A 14,770-nucleotide genomic window follows, 5' to 3' on the forward strand; every position below is an offset into this window, starting at 1 on the left:
ATTTTTCCAGTGAGGGACCCTTTCTTTAATGTGAGAAGGGTTGCTCAGAGTCATGTCACTGGGGAGAAGCTAAGCTCCCATCCCTTTCCGTTGTTGGAGCCCAGGCTGCTTTTCCTCGAAAGCAGGAGGTTCTGGATCAGCTGGGCACTGAGTAAATACAGCAGGAAAACCCTCCAGTTGGCTCTCTCATGACCCCTTCTTGTCCTTCTCAAACAAGCCAGTTGCTGAAGTTTGGGCCCAGATATGTTCCTTCTTGGTCCCAGGAACAGCAGGGTTCAAGTGTCCCAGCCCTCAGACACCGTCACCCACTATTGAACACCCATTCCCCACAATGACAGATTCTTTCCCAACATCCTTTGGAGAGCAGCCCAGGCTGGCTGCCAGTCATGCCTGCTGCTTTGGCCCTGCATCCCCACTTCTCTCCATCACCCTGAGGTCCTGAGAGATCCAGCCCAACCTCCCCAAGGGTTTTCAAATGCTGAGGCAGGGAAAAGGGCTGCATTGCAGTGTTCAATGACCTTCTCGCCGATGCGCTTGCTTTGCTGCTTGTGAAGAGAGTGACTAGCATGTAGTGCATGGGGCTGAGCCCAAGTCAGCTGGCTTTTAAAGGGAAGGAATTAAAGCATATCTCTTTCTCTTTTATCCTAGGAAGACTTCCCAGTGAAAAACGAAGGACAGTGCATGATGCCTGGGAGTTTGGTAGGTCCTACCTGTGATGGAATAGCATGTGGAACAGCTGGATGGGTGAGGGTTGGAGGACTTGGGTTGAAGGACTGCTGGGGAAGGAACTGTGTATGCTCCTCATGTGCTGTCTTTGGGTGAAGACCTCCAGTACCTGTGGAGCAGGAGATCAGATGAGATGATACTAGTTTCCTTCTCTGGTTTTAAGACCCATGAAAAAACTAGGAAGCCATATAGCAGTGTGCTTGGTAGTGCTGTGGGCTTGGAGCTGTGGGGCTGTGCTCTGCCGTTTGCAGCTGCTCACGCTCCTCTTCTTTCTCTTGCAGGAGGACAATAAAAATTACCTCACATTAGTGGAGAAGTATGGAGATGGGATGTTAGTGTGTGGGACTGGTGCCTGCGCTCCCACCTGTTGGAACTTGGTATGCTGTGGCCACCTGTGATGGAACCAGAGCAAAGCACTTGCTGTTTTGTTTTGTGCTGTCTCCATCTGTAAAATGGTGCCCTGATCCCCACTCCTTCTCAGAGTGCTCTGAAATGCCCAAATGCCCCCTCCCTCGAGGAGCTTATGGTGACAGCATGGGACAGCCTGCATGAGCAGAGGTCTGCACATGCCTCCTCTGTGCTCACTTATCATAGTCCCTCTCCGCTCACCTCCTGTCTGCAGCAGGAGCTCTGCCTGGCCTATTTGACGATGGGCTGCATCCTTCCGTCATTTGGGCTGTGTCAGCCAAGGAGAGCTGCTTTCCTCCTGCCCCAGGGGTAGATGTGGGCACCTGGCTCCCCTGCTTTCCCTGAACTGATCACACTTAGGGACCATTTCTGTCCTTACCCAGACGCAGAGAAAGGAGCGCACTTCATGGGATGGGAGAGGTATTGCTCCTTTCACCCCTGACTCGAATACCCTCGTTGTCGTTGATGGTAAGTCTGACTGCTCACATATTTTCAGTCATAGTGCTGTGCAGGAAGGCTGGGCGCTCTAACAAAAAGGGGCACCCTGAGGCTGCTCCCAAGGGCTTTGTCCCTCTGTTCTAGTTGGCAACTGGCCTTAGCGCTTCTTGCTTTTGCCTCATCAAAATCCACATCCTTCTAGGGCAGCGCATGGCATAAAGTTTATTCCTATCCAGGGTATGAGGGTTGAGTCTCTGTGCAGGAGGGTAGAGTGCAATGGAGACAGTGGGGAAGGAGGGTCCTGCGGTAACTCCACTGCTCTGGGCCTGGAGAGGGACAGAGGAGGATCCTTCCCAGAGGTAGAGCAAGAATCTGTCCCAGCCACTCTTTAAGGAAAAGGACTGGAGGAGTCCTGCCAGGCCTGCTCTGTCCTAGGCAGTGAGGACTGGGTTTCTTGACCTGTATCCACCATCTCAGTGAGTCCATGTGCCCAGAGAGTTCTTGGTTCTTTGTTTTCTTCTCACAAATGCTTCTGGCCGCTCCGGAAACAGCCTGCTGCAAATGAACCTTCCTGTCCCATAGGTCATGACATCTACTCTACCATCAAGAAGAGCCAGCAGAACGGCAAGATACCCCGTTTTCGTCGAGTGAGAGGGGGTGGAGAGCTCTACACAAGTGACACAGTGATGCAGAGTAAGTATGGGGGAGATTCTGAAGGCGTGGGACCTGCTGCTTTGTCCCACCAGGCAGATAAGTTGGACTTTTTATCAGTCCGCAACTGTGGGCCATATGTACACAGCACAGCTTGGAGGGGTAGATCTCTCTGCCCAGCTGGGGTGTAGCCCCAGAGCTTCTTGTTTGGGTTTGGTCACCCGTAGAGCTGTGGAGAGGGCTGATCCGGTCCCCACCTGCAATGCCGGTGAGGAGGGACCCAGTGGCTCCCTCCAGCTCTCTTGCTGCCAGCTGGGGGAATTTCAGCTCTTTGCTTCTGGGACAAAACAACTGACAAGTGAGTTCCTCTTGCTCAGGGTGAGATGGGGAAATGGAGAGAAATGGGTGGCAAGTTCCCTGTCAGATGCTGGAAGAAAATATGGTTGTGTGAAGGTGCCCATCAGCTGCCGTGCAGTGGTGGAAACAGGAAGAACAACTTCCACTCCGGGCAGTGACTCTTTCCAAATCCCCAGTCAGGGTGAGGTCTTGAGGCATGAACATGTTGGGCTGTGCATGGGACAGGGTGGGCAATAGAGAGAAAGGACCCTCCTCAATTTCCATGAGCTTATTACATTGCCTTCCCCCAAGCCTCCCCAGTGACACTAGGGAATGGGAGATTATTGAATGCCTGGCCAAAGGCAAAATCAAATCAAAATGACGCCAGGGCAAGACCGGACTTGTTCATGCAGGGCAGTGGAGGGGGGCAACCAAGGCACTGGCAAGAAAACCTGATAGACCCAGAGCCGCAAGACCAATCCCACACTTACACAGAACTCCCTGCCATGGGGACACCAACTAATGATGCTCAGAGGGACTCTGCCGCTGCTGGGGATGCCCTTTGTGGCAGTGGTGTATTAATAGGAAGAGCATCATTGGGTTTTCCACAGCAAACGCAAACAACAGTGCAGCTTGTTCCCACCCAGGAAGCCTTCCTGTATGATGATAGCTCCCCTGCAAAAGAAGGGAGAATGGGTTTCCTTTGCTGCTAAGCAGCTGAGGCTTCACCGGGCTCTGGGGACTTGGCCTTCAAGGGAGCGGGTGCATGGAGTTGGGCAGGAGGGAGAGGAAGGGAAACCCACTGGGAAGGTGGCACACGAAAAGTGGTTGTTAGTGTGACGCACCAGTCAGGTGTAGACGATGGGCTCAGACCTGTCCTTTGCCTGGAGCACAGATGGTGTTTGCATTTCCTCCTCTTGTCTGAGGGTGAGCGGTTAGCTGCAGGGCACACTGGTTTGGTCCCAACTGGTGGCTTTTCAGATGAAATGTGTGTTCAGGCCAAGGTTTTCTGATGGCTCGCTTCCCTTTTCAGACCCTCAATTTGTCAAAGCCACCACATTAAGGCACGAGGAGCCTCACCAAGACAAAATTTACTACTTCTTTCGCGAAGACAACCCGGATAAGAGTCCTGAGGCCCCTAGAAACATCTCCCGAGTGGCCCAGCTGTGTAAGGTACCATGGGAATAGTGTATGGTGGGGAGGCAAGAGTGTTACAGGGGTGGCAAATGGACATGGCAGCTCACCTGGTGTTATTGGCCCCTCTGGCTCAATTCTCTCCTCTGCCACAGAGTTCTTGTGGGGTTCGGCCATGTCCTTTGGCCTTTCCATCCTCTGGCTCCCATCTTGCCTGTAGGGGAGAGAAAGTCCTGTTCTGTCTCTCTCGTATGTTAGAGAGGTACATGATTGTTGCAGTGACCGGCAATAAATATACCTCTGGAGCGTCCCCCAGTTATCTATCCAAGATGGTGGACGGGAGGCACTTTGTATTCTTCTCTGCCAAACTCTGACTCCCTGCTTTCCCTCTCCCCCAGGAAGATAAAGGGGGAACCAGTTCGCTCTCTGCTTCCAAGTGGACCACTTTCCTGAAGGCCAGCTTGATTTGTGTTGACCCAGTCACCAAGGGCAACTTCAACTGGTTGCAAGATGTCTTCTTTGTCCCTGCAAGTAACTGGCGACACTCCAAAGTCTACGGGCTCTTCACAAACACCTGGTGAGCATCTTTGCAAAACAGGCAGATGTCCTGTCCCGTGGGCCAAAGCCTTTCTGTCAGCTCCAGCTGTAGGGGTGGTGGCCAGTGTCTCCCTGACCCTCTCTTTGTCTTGTTGCCCACAGGGGAAGCTCTGCTGTTTGCGTCTATTCCTTTGGGGACATTGACAACGTGTTTCGGACGTCCAGACTCAAAGGCTATAACGGTCCCAACCCAGAGATCAAGCCTGGGCAGGTGAGTGAGTGATAAAAGATGCCCACATGAAGTGGAGAGGCCTCCTGAGGCCAGGAGAGCTGCTCCCTGCTCCGCCACTGCAGTTGTCAGAGTAGCTGAGGCAGGTGAGGGGACGGTTCCACTGCTGAGCAGCCAGGTGAGAGCTGGGGCAGCGAGGAAGGTTGTAGGCACCGCGGGAAGGCTCTGAGGTTTGTTGCTGGAAACAAAAGGAGGCTGGATAAGGTCCAACACCTTCATAGAAAGCAAGGGGAGACGGGCTCTGTGTGCCTTGGCAAACAGGTTTGTGAGCTCTTACGTGTGAAGCTGGAGGACAGTGTCTTGCCTTTGCGTTTGCTAACCCCGGGGGTTCACCGAGCCAACCTGCAGCCCGGCCCTGTGGTTACAGGCACACCACTGGCCTGGCAGCAAACAGCAGGGTGGGGGGAGGCTCCCCTAAGCCTCGGGGGTGGGAAGGTGTGTGTGACAGGGCATGAGGCTCCTAAACCGTGACTTCTGCAGGGGAGATCGCTGGTGGGGCCTGGCACGAGTGCAATCACAGCAGCCCCAGGGCTTGTGTTTACTCCCAGGGCAGGCTTGTGCACCGTGCCTGGGCATCCCCCTCTGGGCTGAGGTGTCCACACTGTGCCCTGCCTTGCTCTCCTGCCCTCAAGCCTCATCCTCGGGGACCTGTCTGACTCTGTCAGTGGCTTTTGTCCCCTCTTGCTGCAGTGCGTTTCCTCTGGACAGCACACCCCGAGCGAGACCTTCAAGATAGCTGACAGCCACCCGGAGGTGGAGGACCGGGTGGAGCCCCTCTCCCCCACCAAGAGCCCCTTATTCCACAACAAGCACCGCTACCAGAAGATTGGGGTGCACGAGGTCTCTGCGGGTGATGGACGCCGCTACAATGTGCTTTATCTGGCGACAGGTACTGGGAACCATTCTGTCTGGAGTTCCCTGGAGTTTGCTTTCCCCTGGAGGGTAGGGAACCCAAGGGAAGCAGATGAGACCCCCAGTGCAGAGCGAAGCAAGGGGCTATGTTCCCAGCTTGGCATATGTTTGTCAAGCAGAAAAGAGCTGCCAAGTCCCAGTACAGCTAAATACATCCAATTTGGCTGCATAGGCAAAGACAGGCTGAAAGCAGAATCCCAGCACGTGGGATTTACCCAGTTGGGCTGCTTCAGCCTGTGGTAGGTCTCAGGCCAAGTGTTTTTAGGGCAAGGAAGGGGTAGCACAGCTCTCCCCAGGTGGAGCTTTACACTGTCAAGCAGAAATCCTTTGCAAAGGGACCCACTCCGTCATCTCCTGTCCCTGCTTGCTCTAGTGCAGCAGCGCAGACTTCCTGTGAGACCAGCACCTCCGGCTGGAGACACAGCCAGCTCATCACAGCTGCTGGTGGTCCTGGGGCAGCCGGAGATGCTGCGGAGCTGGGCCAAGGCAATTCAGCTGCAAGTGAATGGCATGGAGAGCAAAAGATCGGCAAGCTCAGTCAGGCAGCTGCCTGGGTTCCCATGCAGTGCGGCTACCCGCTGCCCAGAAGGTGCAAAGGTTCCTAACCCAGTGCTTCCCTCTCTTGCCTGCCTGCCTCCCCAGGCTTGCTCCCTACAGCTGTGCTCATCCCTTTTTCTGCACTGTGCTGGGATTTGTTCACTGGCACTTGTGGAGGGACTTTCTGGGGTTTTTGTTTCCTAATCTGTGATTAAAAAAATGCAGACAGCTCTCAGTAGGTGGCCTGTGTTGGATTAGGGCCCACGCATGCTCAGGTTTTTCTTATCTTGCCGAAAGCCTTAGCTTAAATGCAGCTAACGCCTTGCAGACTCCCGCCAGGGAGTTTGCGCCAAGATGCAGGGCTTGGCAGGGCAGCTGCCCGCCCTCACTGGGGTGGGTGGAGGCAAGGGCCAGCACCTGGGGGGTCCTAATCCCTGCCTGACCTGGGGTCACGTCTTTCATCTCCACCTGGTTGATGGTGGAGAAGGGAGCGACTCTTTGGGAAGGGGAAACCAAGCAAGAACTAAAAGAGGGTAAAAAGGATGAGGATTTCTGAGCCCTGTTCCCTCAGGATCTGCCTTTCTACCCCTCCACCAAACTGACTCATTTTCTTAAATCACCAGTTTGGAGTCTTTTAACTGGGGAGGGGAGTCAGTTTAATTAGAAAAACAGAAAGGCAAAACCCAAGTTTCAGCCTCAGGCGAGCAGTGAGATGAGGCTCATGCAAGAACAGGCCAGTGATCAAAGCAGAGTGGAGCTCAAGAGCAGTTGGTTTTTCTTGCTGAGGCTGTTACAGCGCAGCTGATCAAAGCAGGCACAGCTAGGTCCGGAAGGGTGATGGGAAGTGGGTTCCTCGTGGCTCTTGGCTGGGAGGATGACAAGGCTGTGCTGTAGGAAACGCTACTCTCTGGGGGACGATTTCCTAGCAGAGCAAGCAGGCTCCTTCTGAGAAAGGTCCTGTCTTCTGTGGGTGGCTGGTTTCAGGAATCCAGTCCAGCCTGGCTCTGCAGAGTGGGTATTGTGTGCCACAGTGAGGGCTGGAGGCAGAGCTGGTTCTCTGCCTGGCTTCCCCACCCCTGCCGGCAGCCCCTCTGCCTTGCCTTTCTGCTCTCAGTGTGCTTCATCAGGGCTCTCCCCTCTTTCTTTCTAGACAAGGGATCCATCCACAAGATCGTGGAGCTGCCGGACGGGGTGCAGAACATCATGGAGCTCCAGGTCTTCCCAAAGAAGGACCCAATCCAGTCCATGATCTTGGATCACAAGAGGGTGGGTCTCTGCCTGCTCTGTAGAAAGGAAAGCAGTGGGTCAGGCTGTAGCTTTAAAAGCAGGCAGCAGGGAAGGCAGGGACAGATGGTTTAGCGACAGCCCCTGGATCTGGAAGTAGCCTCTGGGTGGGTTTGTGGGGGGTCCCTCAGCGTGGTTTGCTAAATCCTGACAGCTGAGCTGATGTCCCTAGTCCTGGGTAACTCTCTGTGTGGTCAGCGGGCAACGGAGCTTTTTGGACACCTCCTCTCCTCTGGAGGCAAGGGAAGAACGAGGCTGTTTGCTCCCTGGGCCAAATCCCAGCACAGTGTTCTCCTCCCCCTGCAGTTTCCCTCTCATTGTCCAGCCTTGCTGGCAGATGAGCTGTCAGACAGCGCTAGTGCTCCGTCCTGGAGTTGACAACACCGCTGTCACTGGTGGAGCAAACTTATTTATACACAGGGCTGGTGGGGGAAGGATAACGGCTTTCCCTCCCATGATAGGGACATATGACTGCATTGCCTGGAGAGCTACCAGCCCTGCTGGTGAAATCCACCCCAGTATCACAGTGAAGCTGCAGGAGAAGTGCTAGACGCTTGTAAGGTGGCACTGGGAGACAGTGCCGAGTTGATCAGCCCCTCTGCTTCCCTCCTGCAGGCAATGCTGTACATCGGCTCAACAGATAAAGTCGTGGAGATACCCATGGACATGTGCAGGGTGTATCGTAACAACTGTGACAGCTGCTTGCTGGCGAGGGACCCGTACTGTGGGTGGTTCAATGGGAGTTGTCAGTCAGTTTATCTAAACCGGTACGTGGTGCAGACAGCTTGCTGTTTCTCTGTCACCTTCAGCTGGTTTCTTTCATGTGAGAAATACCCAGACCCTCAGTATTCCCCTTCCTGGCCAGGGCCACACATGGTTTTGAGGCCATCTTCCCATCACAGAGAGAGATGAGCCCATCCTGTCCAGGCAGTAATAGCACGGACGTCTGTGCTGTCCCCAAAAACTGCGCCTCTGCAGGGATCCGTCCCTTCTGCAGCACTCCTGCTGTGGAGAGGGAAAGGTCAATGGGTTTTGAGCACCCAGCCCCTCTTTTGCTGTTAGAAATGTGTGTAGCTCTGCTGGTTGTGATGCTGTTTAAAGCAGTTGATAGTGGTGAGTTGCTGGGTCTCGTATTTGTTACCCACCAACCTCCTAAGTGGGGGTGTGGGGTGTGTTTTTCCCTACCCAGCTAATAACAGGTGTTTAAACTTTCTTCCTTATCTGATCCACTTCCATCTTTTATGGGCGTTTCCTTTCCTGGCCCTGAAATGCTGCTTCCTTGATGTTAATGCTTTGTTAATGCTTATTCCCATCTGCTAGGGAGGTGCGTCAGAACCTGAACCTGGAGCCATGGCAAGGAAAGTGCCAAAACGGGGATATTAAGGAAGGTATGTAAAAGTTCTCAGCTGTAGGCCATGTATCCAGGGGGTGTTTGGGGCAGGGTTACTGATTCTCAGGTCTTTCTATGGGTTGTGCAAGATGTTCCAACTCATTGCTGGGGAACTGGGAATGACTGTGCTGAAACCAAGACACCAAGCAAGTCTCAGCTTGGACTTAATTGCTAGATAATGGTTTCTTAGCTGGGTGAGAGGGTTTAAACTCTGTGTTTGCTCATGTCCTGGGAGAAGAGTCCCATGGACTTCACCAGGTGTGGGTCAGGCCCTGCCATTGTTGTTAAATGGCTGTGTAACATGTCCCCATCAACCCAACTGTTCTTCCTTCCAGACTTGGGGGGGAATCTGTGGTTGCTGGACATGCCTGTTTCATCCCCCGCTTCTCAATCTCTTCCAGTAGATGACTTTCAGACCATCACAGTCGTCCCTTTCTCCCGCTACTACCTCAACTGTCCCATCGAATCCCACTATGCCACCTACAACTGGTACCACAACAACAGCCTCATCAAGACCTGCAACACCACCCACCCCCAGCAGGACTGCTTCCACTTCATCCAAAACGTGAGCCACATTCACTACGGCCACTACGTCTGCGTCTCAGAGGAGGATGGCTTCAGGCAGGCTCTGGTGAAGGAGCACTTGGTCAACCAGCTCAGGTTCATGTCCCAGAAGGGCCAGGCCACCGTGACGTTTGGCTCTTGGCTGCAGCTGCTGCTCATGGTGGTGTTGGTGGAGCTCTTCCACTGAACACGACAGGACTGTGTTTCTACCACCCTGGCTGCTGCCGCTCTTCCTGCACTTGCTGTCTGCTCCTGAGGCGAGATCCCCATTCTCTTAGTTACTCCTTGGACATTAATATTTGACTGTCCCGAGAGGGGTCCTGGGCAGCAACCACTCCATCTTTGGCCTTGGTGGAAGAGTCACGGTGAGCAATATGCGACTGCAGGGCCAGATGGAGCAGGGTTTGGGGACAGGGAGGGAAGGGGTGGGGGACGTTCGCTGTACCCAGCAGCATGAAGGGAGCGGTGTCAGCCTCTCCGCGAGCCCGCGCTGTTAGCTCTGTACTGGTTGTCGACCTGAGCCTACCCTGGGTGCGGACGTTCAGGGGACTTCTGCCGATGTGCATGCACTGATCCTCAGGGCACGATGACTCCTCTCTTTGGGAACGTGCATGTGATGAAGAGGAGGAGCCAGCCCTTGGCCTTTCGAACTGGTTGATCTGTGCTTCGCTCCGAGCGGGGACTTGATGCCTCCAAGTTTTTAGGGGCTAATAATGTCTGTTTGGGTTGGCAAGCAGCTGGAACGCTCCCAGTGTCACATCTGAGTCGCCTCCTGGTCTGGAGAATTGGGCTCTGGAAGGGTTTTAGGGTTTGGTTTCTTTTTTTGTTTTGCAGCTGGCTTTGACATGAGAGGGAGATCGGGAACTAGCACTGGAAACCTGCAAAGCAAAGACAGGCACAAAGTTAGCATTTTGCATGGAAAAGCCTTGGAAGGTGACTAGATTTGGGGTGTGGGGAAGGACAGACTGAAGGGGACAGGAAGGGAAGATGGAAGCAGAGCCCAAACCAAACCCGGGAGGCCCTGGGAAGAAGTTTTAAACGCACAAATCCTCTGCAGGCAGCTAAGGGCATTTATCTGTGGGCAGCAGGCAGCCCCCTGCTCCCAGCACCTCTCCTCCAGGAGAGGGACCGGGCTTCCTCAGGGAAAGAGGCAGCAGGCTGCTGATCTCAGGGCGATGCCGACGGGCTCAGGGGGGGCTGTGGCTCTCCTCACCGCCCGGAGCAGATCTGCCCCTCTCCCTCACAGTGAGGGGACAGGGGAGGACCAGGGTTTGCTTCCCTTGGGCTTTGAGGTCTCCGAGCAAGACTAAACTGTGAAAAACGGGATGCTGTCCCTGCACCTGTGGGCAAGGGGCGATCCCACACCTTGTCCAAACCTTTCCCAGCCCTCTTGACAGCTGAAACGCCCCAGCCTCGGGCCGTGTAACCGAGGGGGCATCGTATCTCATGCTTCCAGTAACCTGTCGCAGCAGCACAGCTCCTGCTTTGTGCCTGCTCAGAGACACTCAGGAGTGCCCGAGGGGTCTTTTTGGCAAGGGGGCTTCTCGTGACCGCAGACTATGGACAACGGGCCAGAGCTTCCTACTGCACTACATTTCCAAGATACCCCCCTTCCCCGAATCTAGGATAGAGCTTCTTACATCCCTTCTCAAAGCACTTTAACTTTGTGAACTAACAAATACCTATTTATTATCAACTGATGATTACTGTACTTGTATAATTTTATAATATTGTAGAAAGCGAGTTCAAATTAGAGAAGAGGAAGAGCAAACACCACAACAGCTACCAAAAAAACCTTTCAGAGCTGTGACCAAAGTGAGAATGTGATCCTTGAAATAAAGAATGGAAAAGAGTAGGCGAGTGCCGTGTTTCTCGCCAGGAGCTGAGGGATGCTGCTGTGACGGTGGCCGGGGTCTCCCCCGTCCATCTTCCCTCATGACCAAGGGGTCCCCGCACCCTCTTCCATGTCTCACCTGCCTCTCCTCTCCAGCAGCAGCCCCAGCCCAATGCCAGGCCACCCCTTGTGCCCGGGGCTTGCTGTTCCCGCTTCAGGCTGGCACCATCGGGAGCGAGAAGCTGGGCAAATTCCCGCTGGAAAAACCCAAGGGGGGTGTTAGCAGCGCCTGGCTCATCGCTGCCCACCATTTGCGGAAAACGGATATAAATAGCGGCAGCGGGTCCTCATGGGCACGGAGCCGTCCCAGCACCTTCTGCCTGCGACTCTGCCGGGAGCTGGGGCAGGCATCGTGATGCTCCCGCGCATCCTTGGCTTTGACGTCGGGAATGGCTTTTAGGAACGAATGCACGGCTGCCTGGCTGACAGCCTGTGAAACGGCGTGGCACTGAACTCGCAGCTCTCTTTTTTTGCTGGTTTTGGGGACAAATGAGCTGATGGCTGACAGCTGGCAGGGGGGAAAAGGCCGGGCTCAGGATGGAGGGAAGGAGGCAATAGGAGGAATTGAAGCTTTTAAAACGTGCCAACAAAAGCAGGAGAGAACAATACCCCCACCTCTCTTTCAAACCCTCCATCAAAGCACCTTGGCACAAAGGCAGAACCGGTTGCTGAGCCCAGCAGACCTGTTGCAGCTCTCAGCCCCCTTTTGCGGGGCTTTCAAAGGGTTGCGGCTTCATCTAAACCCGTGCCCAGCTGCCTTTCTGTGTGCTATTCTTAGTGCTTGCTGCTGGGCCGGTTCCTGCAGGTAGCGTCAGAAAATATTCAGGTATTGGCAGTTGGGTTGGAGCCCCCCCCCCAGGCTTCAGCCCCAGTTTGAAGCGATGCACCGACGAGCTCCTTTTGCAAAGTTATCGGAGGTGATGGGGTACCAGCCGGGGGGACGGAGATGTCGGTGACGGGCACCTCTGTCCCCTGGGACATGTGCTAGAGGTCTGGGCCCAGGATTTGCAGGAGGGTTTTGCAGGTCCCTGATCTGCAAGGTTTTGGGAGGGGGGGGGGGACAGGGACGTGGGGCTTGGCAGCTGAAAGCGAAAGCCTCTCTTGCCTTGTTTCTTTCTTAACACTGGGTTTGGCAGAAAACTTCCCGCCGGTGCCGGCAGCATATGCGGCAGCGGCATCTTGACGTAAAGGAGAAATGAGCCCAAAAGGCAGGCGGGTTTCAGCGGAGCTAAAACAAGAAGTGTGATTTCTGGCAGGCCCCCCTCCATGGTGGGAGGAGGTGGGGAGCTTGCCCCAGACAGGAAGGGAGAGAAACCCGGCACCCAGGCGTTATCCCCCGGTGCTGTACGCGGATGCCGAGACATTTGCATTTCCAGTTCTATTGCTGCCGAGCATTGGATTACCAAAGCTCTAAAACCCCTCACTAAAACCCCAGACAAGTGTTTCGCGGTGCCCTGGGAAGAGGCGAGCGGGAGGGCTGGGAGCAGCACCCGAAAGCGATGCTGAAAATTCCCCCGGGAGCGGGTCGGAAGCAATGGGCTGGGGCTGCGCGGGCTGCAGGACTGCGATAACACCATTTCGGCTGCCCGGGCTCCGTTTTCTTGCCCAAGAAGCAGGCTGAGAGCACGGGGCCGAGTGGCACAGGGACAGCCCTGGGTGACACAGAGACCCTACAGACCTGCAAAGGGGCTGCAGCAGCATCTCTTTCCCCATCCCAGCCTTTGCAAGTGGGTCCCTGTCCCTGCTCCCTGGGGACAGCCGGGTCAAAAGATGGAACCTTTTGCTAAATTTCCTGAGAAAAGCAACAAAGGCGGAACATTTCAGGCTGTGTTTTATTCTGGGCTGCATTTCCCCTGGCCGCTGGCTGTTTCCTATAAATACAATGAGCCGAAAGTTGTGGGCGAACACATGTACCAGGGTTTATTGAGGGCTTCGGGGCTGCTGGAGGGAAAAACCATGCGTGGGGAGGGGAAAGCCAAGGCGTCACCGTCCTCATCCCGTCTATGGCCACATTGTTTGAGCAAGTTATTTTAGGAGCCTTGTTTCGATGAGAGCAGGCACGCACAGGAAGGTCAGGTACTGCAGCAATTTCTCCAGGCTTCTTCCAGCACAGGCGGCAGGGGGGACGGCCACATGCCTGAAACAAAAGCCTCGAGAGCGTTTGATTTTTTCACAGCGCCGTTTTTGGGGGCTATTTCTGCCTCCAGCCTCCGCAGTGGCCTTGGAGGCTGCTCTGGGAGGAGAGTTTGCTGGGCAGGACAATAGACCCAGGAAATCCTGTATCCGTCTCGATGGGATGCAAGAGCTGGTGAGAAATCCCACAGTAGCTGCCTGCTTGCTCCGTGTAAGGCACCCAGGGCGTGCGCTGACCGTAGGCGCATCCGAGATGCCGTCTCCAGCCATAGCATCCCTTTGGGCAGCTTTTCCTGGTGGGATGGGGGTATGGAGCAACTCCAGAAGGAGCCATCTGGAGCCTGGAATCGGGATGTCCCGACGAGCACCCCTGGTTTCAGGAGAGCTGGGATCCCAGGGATGGAGAGGTGCTGCCGCATCACGGCAACATCTTCCATCCTCCCCGTCCCCTGGAGAAGAGCAGCCCAAGCCCTCTCCCGGTGTTTTTCTTATCTTGCATCTTATCTCTTATCTTGCTGCCCTTCCTGGCCACGTCTGAGCTGCAGTTGGAGCTGGAACCGGGCCCAGCAGCACTGCGGTCACCCCTGGGCCAGCAATCCTGTGGGTGTCCTGCCCATCCTGCCCATCCCGCCTGACGCAGCCGGTGTCACCGCCCGCTTCCCCTGGGACAGGCTGGCAAAAGAGAACCATAAACAGAGCTCATGTGTCTGGTTCAGGTGCCTGAAACCATGCCACCCACCCGGCTCCTTCCCCCTTCGCTCCTCTTCGTCCGACCTGTTTTTCCTGTCTGTGATGCGGCAGCTCTGTTTGCAAGGGGTGTCTGCTGCCCTGCGGCTGTTTCCCGCTTTTCCCTGAGGATCTCAGGCTTTAACCAGCCTCGGGCAGGTGTCTGTCTGTCCATGCATGGCTCTGGGCTCCTTTTGCTAGTGGCCCACACTGGGGCATGGGCGACGTGGTGTGGGTCATGCTACGCCACCGAGGCGGGTTGGGGCCGGCCGCGGCGAGCGGTGCGAGTGGGAAATCCAGCCGTTTACTAGAAATGAGATAACCCAGGAGATCCTGGAGGAAGTTAAAAACATGGGATTAACCAGTGTGCCTTCCTCTCACGTGGCCGTGCTCCTCCTCCCCACAGCTGCATACGCAAATGCTCTTCCTCCTCCAGCCATGAATTTCCACCCGAGAGCCCTGAGGGGCGATCGCGGCCAAAGGACACATCCCATCAGGGTGAGATACCCCATCCCGGCTCGATCGACACCCCAAAACCCAGGCATCACCCCGCCAATTTTGAGGTCTGGGACTGAACACAATAAATTAGTAAGAGGAGATTCAGTTTAATGGAGCAGGACAATAAAAACAAGCTAGAACTGCCCCTGTTTCAGACTAAAGCTTGTCCTGGCTGGGCCCATCCTCCCGATGAGCAGCTCTGGGTGCTCCTGGTAGCTCCTCGAGCATCACGCGCTCAACCCCGAGTGCCTCAGGGATGCTGCCCAACACGTGCTGGGTCATCCCCTTCTCTCTGCTCCCCGGGGAAATCCTC

At 55.0% G+C, this 14,770-nt stretch overlaps 1 protein-coding gene across 4 annotated transcripts in view; it reads left to right on the plus strand.

Annotated features, from left to right (window-relative positions):
- SEMA7A (semaphorin 7A (John Milton Hagen blood group)) overlaps window positions 1–11,061 on the plus strand; it is a 34,443-nt gene extending 23,382 nt beyond the window's left edge. For 3 of the 4 annotated variants that reach the window (XM_052807227.1, XM_052807226.1, XM_052807224.1), the window contains exons 4-15: window positions 649–699; window positions 1,008–1,103; window positions 1,518–1,602; window positions 2,155–2,265; window positions 3,593–3,732; window positions 4,092–4,270; window positions 4,393–4,501; window positions 5,210–5,408; window positions 7,119–7,234; window positions 7,868–8,019; window positions 8,573–8,640; window positions 9,044–11,061. In XM_052807227.1, coding sequence (XP_052663187.1) covers window positions 649–699; window positions 1,008–1,103; window positions 1,518–1,602; window positions 2,155–2,265; window positions 3,593–3,732; window positions 4,092–4,270; window positions 4,393–4,501; window positions 5,210–5,408; window positions 7,119–7,234; window positions 7,868–8,019; window positions 8,573–8,640; window positions 9,044–9,393 — 1,656 coding nt within the window. In that variant the 3' untranslated portion in view covers window positions 9,394–11,061. The remainder of the gene's footprint in view (window positions 1–648; window positions 700–1,007; window positions 1,104–1,517; window positions 1,603–2,154; window positions 2,266–3,592; window positions 3,733–4,091; window positions 4,271–4,392; window positions 4,502–5,209; window positions 5,409–7,118; window positions 7,235–7,867; window positions 8,020–8,572; window positions 8,641–9,043) is intronic. The other variant, XM_052807225.1, reaches the window with a different exon arrangement.
- The last annotated feature ends 3,709 nt before the right edge of the window (window positions 11,062–14,770 follow it).

This window comes from Harpia harpyja, chromosome 14 (genome assembly GCF_026419915.1).
Source record: "Harpia harpyja isolate bHarHar1 chromosome 14, bHarHar1 primary haplotype, whole genome shotgun sequence".
NCBI classification, from domain to species: domain Eukaryota; kingdom Metazoa; phylum Chordata; class Aves; order Accipitriformes; family Accipitridae; genus Harpia; species Harpia harpyja.